We start from the raw sequence: 22,518 nt of genomic DNA on the forward strand, positions 1-22,518 counted from the left end.
CGAGACTAAAATATTTTGCATGATTGAAAAACTAAGATAAAATCACTCTTCGTTTTCATCTACAAAATGAGAAGACAGAATATCTATGCAACCTGTTAAGCATTCAAAATAGTCCAAATGAATTCATGGGCAGCAGATTTTCTATCTACGCGCTGTTGCTGTAACCCTGTGGCTGCGACGACTCATACTACAAGTCAACCCCGAGAGGAGGAAGAGATCCAAAACCTGGCTCCATCTCACTAAACGTGATGAAAATTCTGCCGTCTGCAACCAGTGTAGTATATATTGTTATCGTGTAAGGGTAGTAATACCAGCAATATGTTAAAACATTGTCCGTGAAGCATGGGATTAAGCTCCAAGAGTGTCATGTGTTCGACAGCCTACGGAGGGGTGCTAACGTTGCCCGGTCTAGGGCTCCAGAGTGCATATGCGCCCAAAATGTTTAAGAGTGTGCCTGAAAATAATTCTAGGTCGCACTGGTGCACCTGACGCTGCTCGGGTGAAAGCATACTGTACGTTTCCTTCACAAGTTTTAATTGTAGACTATGCGTGCAACTTTGCCAAACTGTATAGAAGTAACCCCCTTGGCCCGCTCTCTCTCCCTCTCTCGTGCGCGCTCAGTGGACACCCGCCCCTCGACATGCACATTCACAATCGTGAAAGCAATGACGCATAGAAGACAACTAGCTACATTACACTGTAATTTCGGTTAGCATCATAGCGTAGGCTACTGCACATATTTGATTCAAACTCTTGCATTCATGCACTGCACTGCATGCAGTGTGCGAGTTAGCGTAAAGAGTAACACCTTTTAAGCCTTATGTTGTTGATGTAGGGGGAGACATTCCTACCTGTCCATTCAGATTTAAACTATGTCGGTATGACCTCCCTACGTAGTTATGTATGCATCCCCATTCATTTGAGCCGGGGCCTGATCTTGTTAACCTAAATAACAGCCCAGAACCAGTTACCAAGATCAGCTGCTGAGTGGTAGGACTTGCCTATAAGGACATTGATGTTGCCCCACTGCTCACCGTGCTCCAGTGGGTACTTTTTACTGCCTAGATCAAATTTTGACCAGCAATGCTGTCCTACAAAGTGATCTCCATTTCTGTACCCGCTTATTTGAATGCTCTCAGGAAGGCGTATGCTACAACCTGACCACTGCACTCCTCCACAGAACAGCGTCTAGCACTGCTGCCAGCACGCTTACGGCAATCCAGACTTCTCATATGTAGTTGCCCCCCCGATGGTGGAACATGCTACCAGTTGCTGCTAGAGCAGGGGTGTCTCTCTATCTTCAAAGACCTCTTGAGGACCCAGCTCTTCCAAGAGTACCTACTCTCCCAACACCACTAACAACCTATCACACTTACTGTACCTCTACCAAGACCCTCTTTATCCTGTCCATCCCTCTTATCTGTCTTCCTGACACAGTACAATTTAGTACTTATAGTTGATTGTTTAGTACTTATAGTTGAATGATGATTGTCTCCTATTTGCACCATGATTGCAGTCTATTTTTAGCAAGTTGCTTTGGATAAAAGCATCAACATGCTCATTAACTTGCAGTTTGTAAATGAATACATTTAATGTAAAGGGAAATTGGGCTAGTGTTACAGTACATAGACCCACTGATTCAAGTATGAGCGAATATATTCATACAAGCACAGGGACACGCACACACACACACACACACACACACACATACACACACACACACACACAAACAAACACACACTCACATACACATACTCTCAATCATTTTCACACATTTTCAGAATGTTATAAGCATTGTGCTCTTTACCACGTACAGGCAAACTCATAGTTTTGCATTCATACATACACAAACATGCTCACACACACACACACACACACACACACACACACACACACACACACACACACACACACACAAAACAAAGGCATCGTCTTCATCACTCACTCAACCCAGTGACATAGCAACACCCTCCTGCCCCCTCCCCAAAGGTTGCCTCCGTGATGCATGCTGTCTGGGGATGAGCCATTCAAAGCTTTGGGATGAAAATAAATAATTGAAATGCGGCGGCCAAGGCGACTAATTAGAGGACTCTTGAGCAATCAAGCCGAGCAGCAGAGAGATTGGCGGGGGAGAGAGAGCAGTGCAGGGGCATGTTCGGGGATGATCCCCCAAGAGGTGACGGAAAAGGCAGGAAGATTAGCGGAAGTGCTCCCCAAGCACCACACACTGATTTTGGGGGGCCAGTGTCGCTGACTTTGATCCCCAGACCAAGGTTTCCCGGAGCTGCCTTTGTGTACTACACAGACATTTCAGGTGCATCATTTTTGCAATCACACTCCCTCAAATGATACTTTCAACTCATTTATTTTCTTCCCTGATGTGAGAGCAGTTAGTGATTTATTTTCTCCCTGATGGGAGAGTGTTTTGCCAGTCATTGAGGGCTAAACGAGGCATCTTTATTCGCTCTTTTTCCTGAAGGTTGCTCATCTGTTGCAAGGGTGTCATAATTGCAGGCTTTACATGCAGCTCAAATTAGCTTAAGCTCCAAGTGATTTCCTGCCTCTATTTATGAGAACGAGAGATACCAGCCCAGGGTATCTTAACACCAAGTGTACGTGTGAGGGATTGTCGTTTTAATTTGCCCCCTAGTGTTAAATGGAATGTGATAACATTTTATTGTCATTGGTAAAGTTGTGTTCAGTCTGTCTGTCTTTCTGTTCTATTTCTATGTCTATCTTGGGCTCAGTAATTGCAGTATCGTTGTACTGGTCAGCATATGGGCTCGGTGTGGGTGTCGCACCTATCGTATCGCGCATCACAGAAATGCCTCATTCGGTGCTTTTTCGCAGATGTCCGGTAAGGGTGTGTTGGTTGAGTTGAGCCTCCCTGTTTTTTGGCCCCGGTGATTGATGCTGTGTCACCAGCGAGAACAAAGGAATCAATGTGAACCTGGCGAGGCCGGAGAGACGAGTCAGTGATCAGTGAGCAAGATGCTATCTGCATGATCCATTACCCTCATTTGGACTTTATGATCACTTCGATTTGACCAGATACTCCAGCGAGACTCCGCCAGGGCGCGTTAGAGGACTCGAGCTCTCGCATCTGTGGCAGGAGAGAACAGAAGCGGAATCATTTGTCAAGGGCCGTAAAAAGGCCTGTGCATGAAAACAAATGTGGTGTGTGTATGCGTGTGTGTGTGTGTTTGTGTGAGTGCCAGTGTATGTTTCTGGGTATGTGTGTGTGTGTATGTGTGTGTGCATTCACATCTACCCTAATGCCATGGCATGCGAAGTAGCGCAAAATGTGTGAAATGGGCTGTGCGGGCGGAATTTCCATATCTCATTTCTCCAGGAAATATCCGGCTGGAGTGTGGTGCTCCGCACGTAGTCGTTTGTTGTGTTGGAGCCAGCTTTCGTGAGTCGCCCCTGCTGTTCAGGACAGGCCTGCTGAAAAAAGCATCACTCCCGAGTGTTCCTGAGAGGTGCAGATTGTTCCAGAACCATTTATAACGTCAAGAGGTGTGTGTGTGGGTGTGTTGATGTGAGAAAGGGCATCGCCACCTCTTCACCTGTGACACTCGCACAAAGGCCCCGCACAGACGCTGACTCTCGGATTGAGCCTGAATCCGGCACTGATCTGGCACAGATCTGGTTATCCTCTGGCTGTCTTCCGCTCTCTGTCGGGCAGTGTTGAGAAGCGTGCACTCGTAAACGTGCTCAGAATTCAGTGCACTTGTGGGGAATTAGCCACACGTACACAGGCTAGCGCTCTCTCACTTTCTCTCTCTCTCTCTCTCTCTCTCTCTCTCTCTCTCTCTCTCTCTCTCTCTCTCTCTCTCTCTCTCTCTCTCGCTCTCCTCTCCTCTTGAGCGATCTGTCCATGTCCTGCCAAGTTGAGAGTGGAGACCCTTCATTCGTTTCTCTTTAACTCCCACTTCATTTCACTTCCATGCCATTCATCTTTAGGGGCGCTAAAGTCCTCCACCGGCTTGTCATGATGGGGTGTTGAGTGCTCATTATGATGACAATGATCTGTCTGTCCGTGCCTGTGTGTGTGTGTGTGTGTCTCTCTCTTAGAGTTATTTATGTGTGAGTTACAGTAGTGTGCACAAGTGTGTGATAGAGAGAGTGTGTGTGTGAGAGAGAGAGAGAGAGAGCTATAGGCAGCAGGAGAGATCTAACACAGTAATGGCAGGTAGTGACACTCAAGTTGTCAGAAAGTCTGTCCTCTCATGTTGAAGTGAAAAGGGTCATTACCAGAATACACTCATTAAAGTAAATGGAGAAATGAGCGAGCTATCGCGTGGCCTGGTATGAGCTGCCTGCGTTATCAGCTATGGAGTGTGCAGGCAGTAGATTGCCAAACCTGCCATCCACTGCAGATTTGCATAGATCCATTGGGTCTATAAAAAGCAAATGTATATTAAGCCACTGATCTGTAACACCCAGACAGAGTCCTACTCCTTCCCTTCTGATGCTTTGGGTCGATGAGTAGCCATATAGGCCATATGAATATGATATATGCACTTACATATCATGGTTGATTTGAAGTATTTTGGTTCAACTGGATGATTTTATTTAGCTTAATGTTAGAATAATGTTAGAATAACATAATTGTCCCTTTGACTCATTCTTCCCTGATTATATTTTCTCCTTCCCTCTCTCCCTCCCTCTCTCCCCCCATACCTTCTCTCCTCCACTCTGTCTATCCAACAGATCTACTTGCGCTTTCTGGATTACGAGATGCAGAACTCCAACGAGTGCAAGCGTAACTTTGTGGCGGTGTACGACGGCAGCAGCTCGGTGGAGGACCTGAAGAGCAAGTTCTGCAGCACGGTGGCCAACGACGTCATGCTGCTGACTTCGCTGGGCGTGGTCCGCATGTGGGCTGACGAGGGCAGCCGCAAGACCCGCTTCCGCATCCTCTTCACCACATTCTCAGCGCGTAAGGCTAACTGCTAACTGCTAATCTGTCTCACCACCCTCTCAGAGTGTATAGCTCAATGTGGCAAAAAAAACTCCACAGGTGCGCAAATACAGTATCTGAAAAATAATTGACGTTCTGAAAAGCCCTTCACAACCAAGCAGTGGTGTAATGACTGATAATCTCTTTCACATTCTCAGAGTGTAAGGCTAACTGCTCTTTCACCACATTCTCAAAATGTAAGGTTCAGTCAACTGCTAATCTCTTGACAACCTTCTTAAAGAGTAAAGCTAAAAGCTAAGATGATCATCACTAATCTTTAACTGAAAAAAAAACTAGGATGATGACTCTGGCAATTTTCTTTAATTCATTTTCTTTATTTTTTTTATCTGATACAACTTCAAAGGTCAGTCACCATGATATTTGTGATCGTTGAGCTTCAGTACATGGCAAGAGTGAGAGATCCCATGTTGAGTGGTAATGTTTATGCTGATAATGTAAGGACAATCAATGACACATGTCATTTCCCATGTAGTGGATGCTGCGATCGGTAGTGCAGCATCGCATCACTTCCTGTAAAACTCTGAATCTCAAATCTTTCAGGTGATAGACACTGACACTATTCATGGGAGATTTTTTTATTCCAGATCAATGCCCAGCGCAGAGCTATGTTTCCCAAAAGTATAGTAGCACCACAACTTCACATCTAAAAAGACACAGTGTTCAAAGTGAATCCGTAGTGATGGCCATGACAGTGCTTTTAGAAGACCCGGTCTTGTACGTGTGCACTGCAGGAGGCAGAGTTATTTTACGGTCCTGTTATTTTCTTTTGTTAGAACAGGATCCCTTGTTGTAATTCTCATTCTTGGAATCAACCCATACAATTTTATCTCCCAACTAACATCAAGGGAGTTCAGGCTTAATTAGAGTGGTCAGGCACCTCTGACCTTCTTCCTCTGCTATAATTTGCACCCCACAGATAACTGGATACCACTTACAACTGCAGTCATGGAATTTCCCCATCATTCTCAATGTTCTCAGAAAATGGGCTTTGTTGTTTTGCTCATTGCTTCAAGTTAAAAGCTACATTTTGTTGGACAACCACTGGCATGTAAACAAAGACTTTTCTAGGGCCATTTTAAAGTGCTCCGGTGTAAACTTCAATGTCTTTTGCCGTTTCTCTTTCATTTTACATTGTCACGGCTGGTGGAGGAAATCTAGGTTTTAAGACCTCCAAACAGACTCTGTAACACAGAATGATCTCTTTAGCCTTTTAATAAAGACAAGGGGCAACTATCCTGTGTCTTGTGACAAAATACAAAAAAAACCACACACAAAGATCTTAAACCAGAGGCAAAAAAAACAAAGCTCATGTAAAAGTCCAAAAAGTCTGAGCTATCAAAAACAGAAGGTCGGTCCAGTAGAATCCAGCACAACAAGCAATTGGTTCATAGACAGTGAAGTATGTGAAACACCTGCCATAGAAACACTTGACACAGCACTGGACAGTCTTGTGATAATATGGCAAAGAACTAGCAAAGCATGTCTTAAATATGCTTATTCCACTGCTCGGTTGAGTTCCCCATTGTCCTGCGTTCTATAAGGGTGTGCATTAACTATACGCACGGCTATGAAGTAGTTCCATTGTTTTTGACCGTATCACACTTGAATATTAATTCGCCAAACTCGTTGTGAAGTTTAAATGCACTGTCACGTTACATAGAAGCTGTAAAATACAGACGTTCAGATCATAGTAACGTTTAGCATATGACAGAGGTGTCATTTAGCTAGTTAGGTGGCAGTAGCCTAAGAACAATAGCAATCTTTCAAAGTTAACGTTCATCAGAATCCTGGGATGTGCCAGCTTGACAACGGGAGATTAGAACTAACGACTGGCTTTTGGCCATAGCAACCATCCATTTAGAACTAGTAACCGCAGTTTGAGAAATTAGTTGAAATGTGTCTGGGAAAAGTAGTTCTACAAACAATACCGTTCTAGCGATTAAAACAATTACATTAGCACCGGAAACGAACACAACGCAAGTGGCAACAGTGGAATAAGCGGGATAATGGACTTCACGCCGTGCGGTTATTCAAAGTTAATGCACTTTTCTAGACGGAACGTCCCTCCGCTTCGCGTCGGGCCGTATCACCGTCTAGAACATGCATTAACTTTGAATAACCGCACGGCGTGTCGTCCATTATCCCGTACTTATACCACTGCTTGGTCAAATTTCCTATTGTGATGCGCTATTTGGAACGTGCATTATTTTTCTATATACCGCACGGCTATGAAGTAGTTCATTTTTTTGGACTTATTACACTTGAATATCAATTCGCCAATGTGAATGTAACGGTAAAAACAGCAACGTTGTATCTAAGACAGCGGCAATATAAACGAAAATGATAGTAGCAGTGGTATAAGCGGGATAATCAACTCCGCGCCCTGTGCGTTTATAGGAAAATAATGCACTTATCGAAGTGTAAAGTCCCCTCCGCCTGCGGCGTCGGGTCCTTATTACCTCTTCGAACGTGCATTATTTTCCTATAAACGCACGGCGCGTCGTTGATTATCCCTTACATATGAATTAGCAGATCACAGACATGGTTCTGCAAGCGGTCAGTGAACTGCCGGGTGCGTCCCAAGGCCCAGAACCAGGAGCTGGAACATGGACCAGGAGTTCAAAGAAGAGCCAACACACACAAAAAAGATTGACATTTGGCCTTTGAAACAACTGGTTCAAAGCCACTAACATTGCATGATCTTAATGGTATGATGGCACAACATCTATAATGTGCGTCTCAGACTATCATCATATCTCATGGAGCGTCCATGCATATCTCGGCGCTGGACTACATATTGCCTTAAAAACAAAGTGTCTGTGAAGAGACTAAATCTAAGTGTTAAAGCTTCGCTTGCCCTCTGCGTCAGGCCACTATATCCTCCCCATGCTGCTGCCGTTCCACTGACATCCTGCTAAACCAAGCACAGGCTCCCGGAAAATAAAACAACTGAGCCATAGGTTAGCTTTTACAGCATGCCATTAGGCAAACACGGCCGGTGTGTCTCCGCTACGTGGAGGTTTATGGGTTTCCGCTGGCTGGAGACTCAGATCGGATGGACTGGGGGATGTTGCCTGGGTGAGTGCCCAGCCTCCCACCGGGAGATTAGATGCTAAGATCTTTCTGTTTCTTTTCAGTTTTACAAAGCTCCTTCATTAGCTACTGCTGAGTTGGATAGACTACCAGGGAATTCGACCTGTCCTTCCCCTCTATACCATTGGAAGAATGCGGTTAGGGTATTGATGTAGGCATGTTGGATGGCGTTGAAAAGCCCTGGGATGAATTGCTGACTGGTCATTTTCTCTGGCAGTTCAAATGGGATTCCAGCTCGCCGACTCATGTCAAGCCAACCCCGTCCCTCTGTCCTTCAGTCGTGGAGTGTTTACTAGTGGGGGAACGAGGAACACCTCGGCTCTGGTTAGATCATTCATCTCTGCCAAAAATGCTAGCACCCTCCTCTATGTCTCTCTCTCTCTCTCTCTCTCTCCCTCCCTCTTTCTCTCTCTCTCTGTTTCAAGCACACACACACACACACATGCACACACACACACACACGAGGGCAGGCACATTTTTAGGAAGTGAAAAGAGCACTGAAGTGCAGGCTTTCATGTCTCTGTAAACACACGAGACCGCTCGGTCCAAGGCAGCGGCGGGCCCTTGGTAATGGGAAAGCTTTATGTAGCCACTGCAGTTCAAGAAATACAAGAGACTGCCCCCGCAGTGGACCGCAAAAAAAAGCTCTGACAATAACAAATGAGTTAGAAAACCCGGCGAGCAGCAGACCCAGCCGGAGCGCATCCGGCCCCGATCCGGCCCACACGCCGCCCCGCTCCGCCGGAAGCAAAGCGGCCTCCATAAAGGCTCTCATTAGAGGCTGCTCAGCAGGGGAGGGGGGGGGTGGTGAGGATGGAGTGTAGTGCGGAGGTGCTTGAGCCAGGCATGAGAGCGCGGGGATCTGGGGGGGGAGGGGGCGGAGGGGTGGATTGTTCATTTCAGGGATGAGCTGCCTCCCGCAGGGACTGGCATTCTGTGGGAGAGCCGAGCTGCGGCACGCGGCGGTGGTAGCACAGCAGCGGCGATGGCGGCGCCCGTATGCCAGCCAGCCAGCCAGCCAGCCAGCCGGGGGCTTTTTGATCCACGGCGGTGCCCGGCTGTGCCCGGCGCTGTGCTAACCCACCGCCTGCTGTGTGAGCACCGCAGTAGGTGCAGCGGTGGTGGTGCTGGTGCTGGTGGTGGTGCATGGGTGGTGGATCTGGTTAGTCTCGAGATGAGCTGTGATTGAGATGGAGGAGGGCGGGGAAGGAAAGAGACGGATTAGAGCGCAGGGGGCCCTCAGCTGTAACAATGTCATCAGGAGAGATGAGAGAGAGACAGAGAGAAGAGAGAGAGAGAGAGAGAGAGAGACAGAGAGAGAGAGGGAGAGAGAGAGAGAGATACAGACATACAGGGATGACGATGGAAATACAACAGGTGAATTACAAATCAGAACAAACACAAACACTATTAGAAGGACATACACATGAGACAACAGAGAGTGGGAGAGAGACCGAAAGGGTTATAGAGAGAGATAGGCCGTTCACACATGAATCCCATTGATGCGCTTCTTACTGTAAATACAAGCCAGCGTGTTGTCTGGATGATTGCAGTGGCGCAGAGCAGTGGGGAGAGAAGTGATAGAGTGACAGAGGAGAGGAGAAGACTACAGGGGGCCATAGTACATCATCACGTTATGTTGAGTGATCTCAGCGAGAGAGAAAGAGAGAGAGAGAGAGAGAGAGACATCCACACAGTACTGGGTGAGGTGGAGAACTCGGATCAGCTTGGTATGAGTGGCTCTGTGAAAGAAAGGGAGAGAGAGAGAGAGAGAGAGATGGAGGGAAAGAGAGAAAGAGAGTACATGATGAGCCCCGCTGTGGTCCCGGTCATGGTGGGACTGAGTGAGAGATAGAGAGAAAGAGAGGACGACGAGAATGAAAGGAGGAGCAGCAGCAGCCTGGCGGATGGTGTGAGGCATCATGGGAAGAGCTAGAGGAAGGAGAGAACAGAAGAAGAAGAAGAAGGGGACACCAAAACAGGAACAGCAGCCGTGGTGGCTAGTTTGGTTGTCAAGAGAGATTAGGGAGTGAGAGAGCGAGCGAGCGGGGGGGGGGGGGGGGGGGTGTCACAGCAGCTGCAGCACTGTAGCAATAGTGATACACGACTCTGAGGACGGCTGTGTGTGTGTGTGTGTGTGTGTGTGTGTGTGTGTGTGTGTGTGTGTAAGTGTGTCTTAGCAACAGAGAGGAATAAAGACAAGCAGGGACGGTTATCAGAGGTATTGTGAAGTGACATGATTAGGAGAGAGCACACTGCATTGGTGGAGGACAGGAAGACTGTAGAGGTGGAGGATGAGAGAAAGCGATGGGCACAGAGACCAAGAGACAGGTCTCAGAGAGTGTGTGAGTGTGTCTGTGTGTGTGTATGTCTGTGTGGGGGGATGGGGGATGTCTGTGTCTGTACATATGTGTGTCTGTGTGTGTGTGTGTGTGTGTGTGTGTGTGTGTGTGTGTGTGTGTGTGTGTGTGTGTGTGTGTGTGTGTGTGTGTGTGTGTGTGTGTGTGTGTGTGTGTGTGTGTGTGTGTGTGTGTGTGTGTATATGTGTGTGTACTGTATGTGTGTGTGTATATGTGTGTGTGTGTGTGTGTGTGTGTGTATGTGTGTGTGTGTGTGTGTGTGTGTGTGTGTGTGTGTGTGTGTGTGTGCGTGTGTGTGCGCACATAATGTGCAGCGTGGCTGCTCCAGGGCCTGCAGGGCTCATCATTAGAGAGCACTGGCGGGATCAAACACACAGCACTGAATAGAGCCACCACAGCCACCAGCCTCTACTAACTGCCCACCAGCACAGAGAGAGAGGGAGAGAGAGAGGGAGAGAGAAACTGCCCACCAGCACAGAGAGAGAGAGGAAGAGAAAGAGAGAGAGAGGAAGAGAGAGAGAGAGAGAGAGAGAGAGTGTGTAACTGCCCACCAGCACAGGCAGCAGTATTGGTCAGAAACACCATTAGGCTCAGCATAGACACAAGCAATGAAAAGCAACACCATGTTCCAGCACAGACAATAGCATGGCTGGGTCTTTTAGGGCATGTTGGGCTGGAAATGTTTCCAGGCCTCTGCTGATGTCTCACTGGTAGACCAAAGATCAAACACAGCACCAGACTAACAGGAAAGGAGAAATCTGGCGATTTTTCACATGGATTTCTCACAGTCACCGAGTACTATTGGTACAAAAAATGAAAGCAATTGGTTTTACCTACAGTAGCTTTAGTTGCTGCAGCCAACAGCTAAAGTAGCCAGGCAGCTACAGCACAGCACTATATGGGGGCATAAACATGGGGGCTGATGAACATGCCCCCAGAGTGTAGCACCATAGCTGGAAGCTCTAACTCAACAACCTAGGAAGTTGAGCTGGGTAAAACTGATTGGTTTCATTTTTGTCATACCGACAATACTTGGTGACCTTGACAAATGGAGATTTGTGTGAAAAATATTTTGTCAGAATACATTTGGTTCCCTTGCTTTTTTTATCCACCTGTTTTATATGGGTTAAGAGGTCTAGGCAGAGTTTCATCACAAAAAAGTTTAAAAACAATGAATTATTGATTACAGATCACAGTGGCTCCTGTCACATTCTGGAGTAGTTCAGTGAAGTTAATAAAATCCTTTTGCATTGCATTCAAATTCACATGAAACTTTTATGGAATGCTACATGTAGCCTACAAATGAGTCAACAGTTGTCCATTCGAGTTAACTGCAGTAACAGTTCCATATCTGACCACAGATTTGTATAGATACGCATCGCACTATTCATCCTGGAACTTCATGAAAACATGCTAGCAGCATACCAGAATGAGTTAAAAAAAAAGCTAGCATTTATACTGTACTTTTGCCCCCCTCACAAGGGTTAATAGCCACATTGTGATGGCAAAGTTCCTGGATGATTGAATGCATCTATGGGGAAACTGGGGAGCTGCAGAGCTCCTCTTGGCATTTGGCAGAGACCTCCACTTTCCCACTTAAACATATTTACGCATATTCATACTACTCAGTTTATGCAAATAATATTTCAAGCCTCCAATTGTTGTTTCACTACTAAAACAATGTCTGATTCAATACATTAAATCAGAAATGTAGTAATAGATAACAATAGATGGGAATATATTTTTTGGATGTGTTCTGAAGTGGATAGCCTATAACTGCAGGATCAGCCATCAGCTGGGTGTCCCTTCCCCGTCCTCGCAGGGCCCACTTCTGGACACAGCGGTCTGTCTCCGTTCTGAGAGCCTCACAGTGACGGGAGAGGATTAGACAGAATCAGCTGTGAGGCCATTTGGGCACATCGAGAGCTGTCATTGTGGCTGCGGCAGTGTTCTCCTCGGCGCTAGTGTGCGTTCAGAACTCTCCGCTTACCAGAGAGGAAGCGCGCAGTGCACCCACCAACACGCACAAGACATGTGACTTCGTTTGAGAGGGTGGTGCAGTTGAGCACAGTCTCTGTTCATAGCCCTGTACCTGACAAAAACATACAGACACACACACACACACACACACACACACACACACACACACACATAGGCTATGTATTTGCGCGTGCACACCCACGGCACAGCAATCTCTCCCACACACGCACACACACATGCACACACACACACATGTACACACACCCTCACTTCACAAATTATGTCTCCATAATTGAGTGGTTCAGAGCTGCAGTCCTTTCTCCTGCTGTGCGTCTTCTGGAATGGCAGTGTCTCTCTGTTGAGCGGCTTAGTGGCGAGTGGGGTGTGGGGCAGGGGAGTGGGGTGTGGGGCAGGGGAGTGGGGTATAGGGAGTGGGGTGTGGGGGAGGGGTGGGGGAAAGAGGGGTGGCATGGGGTGAATGTAGAGGTGAATGGGGTTCCTGTAATGCCTTCTGTGAGGATGGGGTGCTCCACAAATCCGTGGGCTCACGCAGCTGTGCGTTGCCGTCAGCCACTGTGTGTGTGTGTGTGTGTGTGTGTGTGCGCATGAAAAGCGCTGGGTGGATTTGTGTGGGAGCCAGTGTCCTTTGTGCAGTCTAGCGAGTGAATGAACATGCGGATGTGCGGTTGCCCGGGAAACACCCCTGCGTAAGTTGCTCAGAGAGGAGCTGGAGTGAGCGGCCGAGACTTGAGACCACCACCTGCAGAGCCCCCTAACGCTAACGGCCCTCTGCCTCTGCCTCTGCAGCACAGGTAGCTCATCTCTCTCTCTCTCTCTCTCTCTCTCTCTCTCTCTCCCTTTCTCTCTCTCTCTTTTTCTTTCTCTCTCTCTCTCTTTCTCTGTTTTTCGCACTCACTGTTTTCTAATGCATCGGTCTCTGATTTTCTCTCTCCCACTGTTTTTGTTTGGGCTTATTTCTGTTTGATTTGTATTTCACCTGCTGTATTTCCATCTTCATCCTGCCTGCCTGTATTTCTCTATTTTTCTCTCTCTCTTTCTATCTCTCATTCCCTCTCTCTCTCTCTGCCTCTGTCTCTCTCTCAGTTTGTCAGCTTGTTATGCCAGCACACACTAAGATAAATTCAGTCACGGCGGTGAAGTGTAGATCAGCCAGAGGAGCACACATTAGCACAGCACATTAGTCTTATCTCATCACTGGATGGACACATGGGCTCTCAGGAACCTCATCAGGCGGACAAAAGGAGCTTTTTTTATCGTAACCTTCACCTCCCGCCCATTAATTAAGAGGCGGCGGAGAACGTCGAGAACGGGGACTACTTAACCAAAGGGAGGAACCACGTACGACTCCAATCCTTAAAAACCCCAGAGAGGCACCTGGGTTCTGCAACAGCGCGGGCCCTAGCGTTTGCATTATGGAGATGCCAGGGACGGGATATTGGGTCCAGCCGCTCAATTACGCTCTAATATATGCAGTGAGGGGATGAGGGGAGTGTAGGCACGTGAGGGAAAAAGGCCACCGTTATTATAAGATCACCGGAAGTTAATTCCTCTGGAGATTAGTCCCTGGACTCCCATTTTAATGAAGTCCGGTTTCTGCAGCAGATGTTGACAAGCAGCCAGAGTCCTGCAGTGCCATCCTGTGGTGGGTGGTGGTACTGCAGGGAAGACTCAAGGCCATTGGGGGGAGACTGGGGGAAGATTTCTCCTAATTTTATTATTCACCTCAGATAAGCTGAGGAGTGAAAGTAGCTGTACGCCGTAGAGGCTCGTGACCTTGTGTTGGCGAAATAACCCAACTTGGGAGGCTACAGGGGTCTGCTGTCGCAAGAGCCGGCAACAAACATGATATACTGTACCTCTCCCTCCATTAAATAATCAATTATTGTGTGTCAACAGCATGACAGCGTGTGACATGGCGTAGTGTAGGGTGGGGTGGGGTGGCCAGCCTGCAGGGCCTGCCACAGCTGCTGTTGATGAGTGAGTGCATTATCAGCAAAGGGGCTGATTGGAAGGGAAGTGAGCCACTGCTTCTGAAAGTCACCTTGCCATTTAATTATCGTTCCACCATGCTGGAGTGCCACACATTACAACGCGCTTCTCTCGCTCTCTCACTCTTCTCTCTCTCTCTATCTGTTTTTTTTTCCTTTTCTTTTAATTGGATCACATCCTGTCGGATCATCACTGGCTTTCATCTGTGGCTTTTATGATTATGGGCCGCGGTGCCATACGGCGCTGTAGGTCCAGCCCCAGACGCAGCGGCATGGGCCCCGCTCACGCGTGGAACGCGCCAAAACCAGCAGCTCCAATTAGGCCCCGTCACCGCTCTGGGCCCCGCACCACGCACTGAACAGAGTGCCCTTCGCCTCTGTGTAGAACTGCCCATGGTGGCCATTTCAATTACGACGACACAAGGGGCGCTCTCCATGACAGCCTCGGTTCCCCTCAGAAAAAAACCCTGTTTCGATATGTTTTACTAATATATTTATTTTTTGCGTCTCTTTACTTATGTATGAACCGGCTGCGACCGGTGAGGGAGAATGCGGTGTTCTCCATCACCACGTTCCGTTGCATCAGACGGCTGCAGTTAGGGCACGGCTGCTCTCTTGCGAACCCTCTCTGGACGATTGGATGGGTCTTCGTCTCCGCACAAGGCCGGCGCTCCTCCCCTCGAGGTGGACTTGCTTCCCATGCATATTTGAAGAGAAGGATTAAAATGAATGCGCCATAGTGGTGCCCGGCAAATCTTCACAAGCTGTGCACCGCTACACCCCCCTGACCGGCGTGCTTCTAAATCGGAGCACGCTCTCCGTGAAACTGTCCGCAGAGACTGACGTGAGAGATAGGGATCCTCCACACTGCTATTTCTGTGTCCTGAACTTGTCACACTGCTGATGAGTTCTATAGTAAGTGACAGGGCTGGACTGAATGTGTATTAGTAGGCTACCACAACACCGCAGCACAGACCTCAAGGTTTAGTGCAGGCAGGCATGAATTGCACTGTATAGAATACAGAGAGAATACACTGTACAGTATATGGATCATGCAGAATGCTCACTCTGATTCTGATAGATGGTGCAAATCTTTTTCAAGGAGGGGTTTGTACAGGGGAGTGTGCGCTGGGGAGTCTGGTTTGACTTCATGGGGAAAAAAAAGAAAAATTGGCCAGGTCATTTACGTAGGTAGGCTGCTCATAGAATTTTTGATAAAGCCAGGAAGGTCATGACTCACTCCAAGCTAGCATGACGTATTTCTTCTGTGAGTCTTCCTCTTTGTACCGAACCGTGGTACACTGTAGGCCTACAAACCAAACTGTGACTTCTCTGTATCATTACAGCCCTAGTAAGTGAGTGTGAATGATGTGGTAGAAGTCTGTAACGTGGTCTGAATATAAGTGTGTATCGTGTGTTTTTGTCTCTCCTCAGCTCCATGTGTCTGTAGTGTGGTCTGAATACAAGTGTGTGTCGTGACGTGTGTTTTGTCTCTCCTCAGATCTTTGTGTCTAGCGTGGTCTGAATATAAGCGTGTGTGTTGTGTGTCTTGTGTCTCCTCAGATCTTTGTGTCTTGCGTGGTCTGAATATAAGCGTGTGTGTTGTGTGTCTTGTGTGTCTTGTGTCTCCTCAGATCTTTGTGTCTAGCATGGTCTGAATATAAGCGTGCGTGTTGTGTGTTTTGTCTCTCAGATCTTTGTGTCTAGCAGGGTCTGAATATAAGCGCGTGTGTTGTGTGTCTTGTGTCTCCTCAGCTCCATGTGACGCAGACACGTTCTTCTGCCACAGCAACATGTGCATCAACAACTCACTGGTGTGCAACGGCATCCAGAACTGTGTTTATCCCTGGGATGAGAACCACTGCAAAGGTAAGCAAGCGCGGCCTCGCCAATCCATACTGACCGGCGTTTCAGCTGACCGCAGCTGGACGTAGAGGTAAAAAGGTTGACTTCTTTGTTGACTTCATTTGTTTTGACTCCCTTCATTCATCTCTTCGTTTTGACTTATTTTGGTCACGTCCAGTTTCTTTTGACCTGTTTTTGTTGACGGGAAAATGATGCATGCTCCTCACGGGTGCTTCACTCTCATTCTCATTCAGGTGACCTTTCACCCTCTGTGACCGTGCCGACCAGGACAGTAAACAAATCCTTGAGTAGTCGTGCCCCCAAAGCACTGAATATTCCCATCGTTTCCTGCTCAAGTATCCACAGCACTGAATAATTGGTGTAGATTCTCGGCTCAGGTATCAAAACACAGCGCTGAATATTTCCCCTCTCAGGTATATACGCAAGCTCCCTCCTGCCTGCCGTCAGCAGACCTAATGAATTGTGCCGTTGTGGAGCCCGTAATGGAGGTTGGTGGGTGTCTTGGTGCTTATCCTCCTCTTGTTAAGGGGGCCGTAATGGCCTCCTTGTTGACATAACAGCCTGCGCCTCGGTGTGGGACTGCGCTTATGAGCGCTGATGGGGCCGCCGCGGCTCCTCTCCTCCTCGCAGCAGCTCTGTCCAGGAGTGACGGATGATCCGCGGCGGCAGCTCCGTGTGCCGCAGGTGAAGGCAAACAGCTGCAGAGCAAAGGGATAAAACAAAGAAGCTTTTTTGCCCGGCGTGTTTGCAGAGCTTGTCTTTTTTTCACCCCCCCCCCCCCCACTCTTTGTCTTCTTGGATTTGCCACACAGTGGAGCATGCTGTAGAGGTTGCAGTCAGCACACTATCGGGAGAGGGCAATCGCATTACTCATTTCACTCAAACCACCAGACCCAAATGTCAAATAGGCCCCAATTGGCAGCTTTGCTTGGCAGTTATTCGTCCTTATTATTTGCCATCTGCAAAGCAAATTCAGCATATTATACTTTTTCAACTTAGTAGCGCATGAAAACATTCAATAATGAACTGAACTGTATAATCAAGCAGTTGACAGGTAGCCAAATGACTGATATGAAACATTGATGGTGTATTGCAAACCTAGTTAAAGACTTTTTACTTTTATCGTAACATTTATAATGTAATAATATTACTACATCTGTAATCTGTAAATCGGTTTGAGTGCTCTGAAAAGTTGACAGGCACTTTCTACTGTAAATGCAGTCAATTAGGCTAACCATTTACCATAACGCTGCATATACGTTGACAATGCATTTGTTGTAATGTAAGGTATGTGTTGGTGTGTGTGCAGAGAAGAGGAAAGCGAACATCCTGGACAATCTGAACAACACCAACGGGACCATCATCGGCGTGACGTGCGGCGTGGTGCTGCTGCTGCTGGTGGTGTCGGTGGTGGTGCAGATCAAGCAGCCGCGCAAGAAGTACATCCTGCGGCGCGAGGACTTCGACCCCACCATGTTCCAGGAGGTGTTCGAGCCGCCGCACTACGAGCTGTGCACGCTGCGCAGCGCCACCGCCGCCTCCGCCGACCTCGTCGACCTCACCGAGGACTTTGAGAACTACCACAAGCTCCGGCGCTCCTCGTCGCGCTGCATCCACGACCACCACTGCGGCGGAGGCGGCGGAGGCGGGATGGGCGGGATGGGCATGGGGGGACTCGGCGTGGGCGGCATGGGCCTGGGCCTGGGCATGGGCATGGGCATGGGCATGGGCGGCTCGCACTCGCAGCTGTCCAGCGCCAAGGGCAGCCGCAGCAACCTGTCGGCGCGCGAGGCCTCGGCCGCCGCCGCCATCCTCAGCGAGCTCCCGCCGCAGCCCGTGGTGCGGCCCCTGCTCCCGCCCTCCTCCGGCGGAGGCAACCGCCGCAGCATCCTGGTGATGAAGCACAGCTACTCGCAAGAGGCCGCCGCCGACCCCTGCGACCTCGACGACGACCTGGAGGAGGTGCCCACCACCAGCCACCGGCTGTCCCGGCACGAGAAGGCGGTACAGCGGTCAGTATCCATTGATTTTTGATGATGATGATGATGATGATGATGATGATGATGATGATGATGATGATGATGATGATGATGATGAGGAGGAACAGACATCACTCTTAGCACAACATGTGGGGGACCTCTTTTGCCCAGACATGCATTTCGATTCCCCCCCCAACCCCCTCCTCCACTTAACCTCTTTCTTACTTACTTACTTACTGACTTCTTTTTCTTCTCTTTCTCTGCTCTTTTTCATAATTTATATATTTTGTTCTCCTCCGTGTTTTTTTTTTGTTGTTCTGATTCTCTCTCATTCTTCCTCTTTTTTAAGATAACCGCTTATTTCTTGCCTTTGTTTGCTTCTTGTCTTCTCCGCTCTTCCCTCCCTCAGGCATATGCAGTCGTTTACTCTAGGTAGGGTTGTATATGAGAAGCAAGGCCTGCAGTCTTGGAGCTGCTGAGCACTGAGGGCTGTAGAATGAGCCCACAGTAGCTATATGGACATGCTTGCATGTGCAGCTCTCATGCCAAGGTGTCTCCTCCTGTGTACTTTTTGTGCCACGGCTAAAAAACGGCTTTCCTTTTACCATGCAAAAAAACGTGCACTTAAAAATTATGCATGACGATTGCTAGAAGTCACAAAGCCTCTTTTCTGAGAGGCCCCTTTTTATTGAAGTATTTTTTAACACTCTCCAAAGGGCTTGAATGATTATTAGTGATTATACTTTTTTAATGGCCATAAATGTGATTTCAGTGATCTCACGTGCACAAGAAATATGATTTGCACATACACATGTGGATTAAAATTGGCATGTTAAAGCCTGTTCTCTACTTAACACAAGAGATTATGTCATTGTATAATATTGCACACTGATTGCTTGATACATACAGTATATCTATATTTTTTTTCAAAAAAAAAAATCAATTGTTTACAAGTATCCTTCGAGATGATGAACATCCATCTGAACGAGTGGAGAGTAGTCTTCTGCATGCACATGGTGTGTGCATTACTGTCTGCCTCTCACTATGACTGACTGCATGCTGGGGAAGTTACAGTAAACGTGGAGTTCAAAATAAACCGTAATGCTGCACTGCTCTGGGGGTCTGTAGCACAGTTACGTATATAAGACATGCATTATAATCTCCCTATGCAAAGCCAGAAGGATGCTATTAAAACAAATAGCCGTGATATTCCAGGTTCTGCCTCATTGGGTCTCTAAGCAAACATGAGTCTGAGTACAACACCACTAGGGTCTAGGAGACAATCTCAAGGTAAGCCAACCTCTCGACGGTGCAAAACCCTGCTCCGCTCTCCGTCTCTGTCTGTGTGGTCATCGTTTGCCAGTGGGTCAGTGTCAGCCATGGTTCTGTGTCCTTTTTAGTTTGTCTGGTCAAGGTTCATTTATTTTATTGTATTGTTACGTTTTTTATTTTTGTTTTGTTTTGTGTTCATTCATGTCACAGTGATGGATCCCACATGTGTGAGATCTTTGCTTGCTTCGTAGTGAGGTCTTGTGATTTATTTGAGTTTTCATTCAAGCTCCTTTAAGTTGCCACTCATGTGCAGTATGTGCTCATCAGCATGGACAATATCAGTTTGCTTTCTGTTTTCCATATTGTGTATGCGAATGCCACTAACCTGTTACACCGCTGCACTCCCTTTACTTTGCAAAAGGGTGATACCCTCATGTAGTGATGTATGATTACACTCTGCACATTTCTACAAAGGTTTTGCACATTTAGGAGTCGTATAACATGTTGCACCTATTTACATACAGTACATATATATATATGATATATGGATGATATTTATAGCATACACTTTATTATGTATGGTACCAGCTCATATAACACACTTGTATTTGTACACACACTTAAATGCACAATTGAGTTTTCTTCACAAAAATAAACAGGTAAAAAATAATTCATTCATGTATTCATTCAGTCACATGGAGTATTTTGCTTGATATTCTGTGTAAGTGTGATTGTTTTTTTGTGTCTGTCATTCAGTGGAAGTGTTCTTTTGTCTGTTCAGTGAAGTGTGCAGTACAGTATGTTGTGTGCTACGTGCTTATGTTCTGCGTTATGTTGCATTGTCTCCATTGTATAGACTTCTTGAAAATAGTGCAATCCTGGATCAGTACGAACGAGCCTCAGTGACATATGAGCGTATGGGACGGAGATATACACCAGCATGACGGTTCAACGAGACTCTGTTGAAGCATCGTTATAGTGACCCTAGAAACTTTCAACAATGGACTTCAAAAACAATGAAAATGACTTTTCTTTGTAAAAGAAAGCCTTGATATTTGAATTCAGGGATGAAGTATTAGATGGTGACGGTGGTTTTCTTGTGGTCATAATTTAGGTCACATTTTGTAGTCCTAGCATCATTGAACACACCTATGAGTGCTAAATTCAGCAACAGATTTGAGATATTTCAATTGTGTAGGATTTGCACAATTTAATATTCAGAAGAAAGCTGATCCAATCTGTTTCAGTGATGTGTCTGCATGCTGGTACCTCATTGACCCATCAGAAAGGTGATATGGATGTGCTGCTGAATTTCATGCTAATTAGTTGAACAGATAGTCCTGCTAACATGCATATTTTCCTCTTATTAATGAATCAGATCTTGTTGAGACCTCTGCATGCATGTCATATTTCCTGGAGGGAAAAACATCTAACTTTTAGCAACTGACATTAGCTTCCAAAAGGAAATCATTCCGGTATCAATGTTGCAAAGAAAACATTAAAAGACCGCAAATAATCCTAGGACATTCATAATAGATTGCATGTCTGTAGCCTCAGTAAAACAATAAAAATATACTTTTTTGTAGAATTGTTGGTATCTCTTTACTTAAACCCAGTATCCACTTTCATTAGGGTTACAGGTGAATGGCTTATTGATGTAATATAATGTATGTTTCCTCACTTGTAATGACTGCTCATAAACTGTGATTGTGTTAATACAAACCCTTTGAGCTTGAAGTATCAGAGTCATCAACAAAGCTATGATAGCACTGACATAACACCTTTACCTATATCAAAATTAATGCTCTTGATGGAGCCCTTTGTGATCCTATGCAAATGAATATCCCATAATTATGTTTTGTTTGTAAACTCATGTTACGAGTGTAGATTTAGAAATAGTTATGTCAGTCATTGTAAATGTGTTTATTGCTGCAGATACTGTAGATAGATACGGGGTTTAAGTAAAGCTGTTACCTTTTTTGGCATAGAGCATTCTTGAGGTCCAGAGGTGCTGTAGTAATTTTCACAACAGGTGAAGTGGTGCACACAACTTCAAAAAATAAGCAGTGCTGCTTGCTACATTTTAGTAGCATACACCTTTTTGTACAAATATTCACATTTATGTAATGGAGTCAGTCTGGCTTAGATCACACTGGAGGCTAAATTCAGTGCTTTGTAAGGAACCACAATAAAGCAGAACCATTTCATCTTCATGTATTCATCATTGGTCATGTTATGTTGTCCTAAAATGTGTTTTTCCTTTGGTCTTTTGTTATAAATACGGCATATGGACCGCATAAAAGCAAATATCATGGTGGATGTACATAATGTTTCATCAGATACTGGGTTAGGAGTCATAATTAACATGTTGAGACAATGAAAAACATGCTGTGATGATAATGACTTTTAATGTCTCAGTCTTAAACATTGCCAAATTAGATACTGTAGCCTATTGTTAAACGTGTGTCAACCAGGATCGGTGAAAAAATTAACCATAAAAATGTAAGTTATATTTAATTTTCATAGTCATATCATGTCAGTCACAACTAATTAACACAATTATATAGACCTATGTGAAACATTATATTCAAGTTCTACCATGCCTTTTAGAATATGGAAGTGCACAAACATTACTGATGAGAGTTTTTGCTTTATATCTTATTTTGGATCTGAGAAATGATACACAAAGACATGTTTCATCAATTACATGTGTTTATCATATACAGCACTCAATTCTGCTTTTAACTATACTCTTCTCAAAGAAATATTCGCACAGCCATACAAATAAAGCAGGAGGTTACTGTCTGGTAATGTCCAAAGGCTAATCGTTCAATTACAATGAAAATAGCTCAAAGGGTGTGTAAGCCTTTTTCTACTTGTTTTTATTTGTTAATGAGTGCTCCTAAACATGGAGTAAAAAATACATAAAAGTTGGCTATATTACCACAGCAAAATCATCCTTTGAGGCCTTT

The 22,518-nt window shown here is 46.2% G+C and overlaps 1 protein-coding gene across 1 annotated transcript in view; it reads left to right on the forward strand.

Moving 5' to 3' along the window:
* The window catches only part of neto1l (neuropilin (NRP) and tolloid (TLL)-like 1, like), a 76,076-nt gene that overhangs the window by 52,033 nt on the left and 1,525 nt on the right, over positions 1-22,518 (forward strand). The window contains exons 7-11 of the mRNA XM_062521194.1: positions 4,717-4,945; positions 16,185-16,298; positions 17,605-17,946; positions 18,028-18,307; positions 19,490-19,564. Of these exons, the coding sequence (XP_062377178.1) occupies positions 4,717-4,945; positions 16,185-16,298; positions 17,605-17,946; positions 18,028-18,307; positions 19,490-19,550 (1,026 nt within the window). The 3' untranslated portion in view covers positions 19,551-19,564. The remainder of the gene's footprint in view (positions 1-4,716; positions 4,946-16,184; positions 16,299-17,604; positions 17,947-18,027; positions 18,308-19,489; positions 19,565-22,518) is intronic.

This window comes from Sardina pilchardus, chromosome 19 (genome assembly GCF_963854185.1).
Source record: "Sardina pilchardus chromosome 19, fSarPil1.1, whole genome shotgun sequence".
Lineage (NCBI taxonomy): Eukaryota > Metazoa > Chordata > Actinopteri > Clupeiformes > Clupeidae > Sardina > Sardina pilchardus.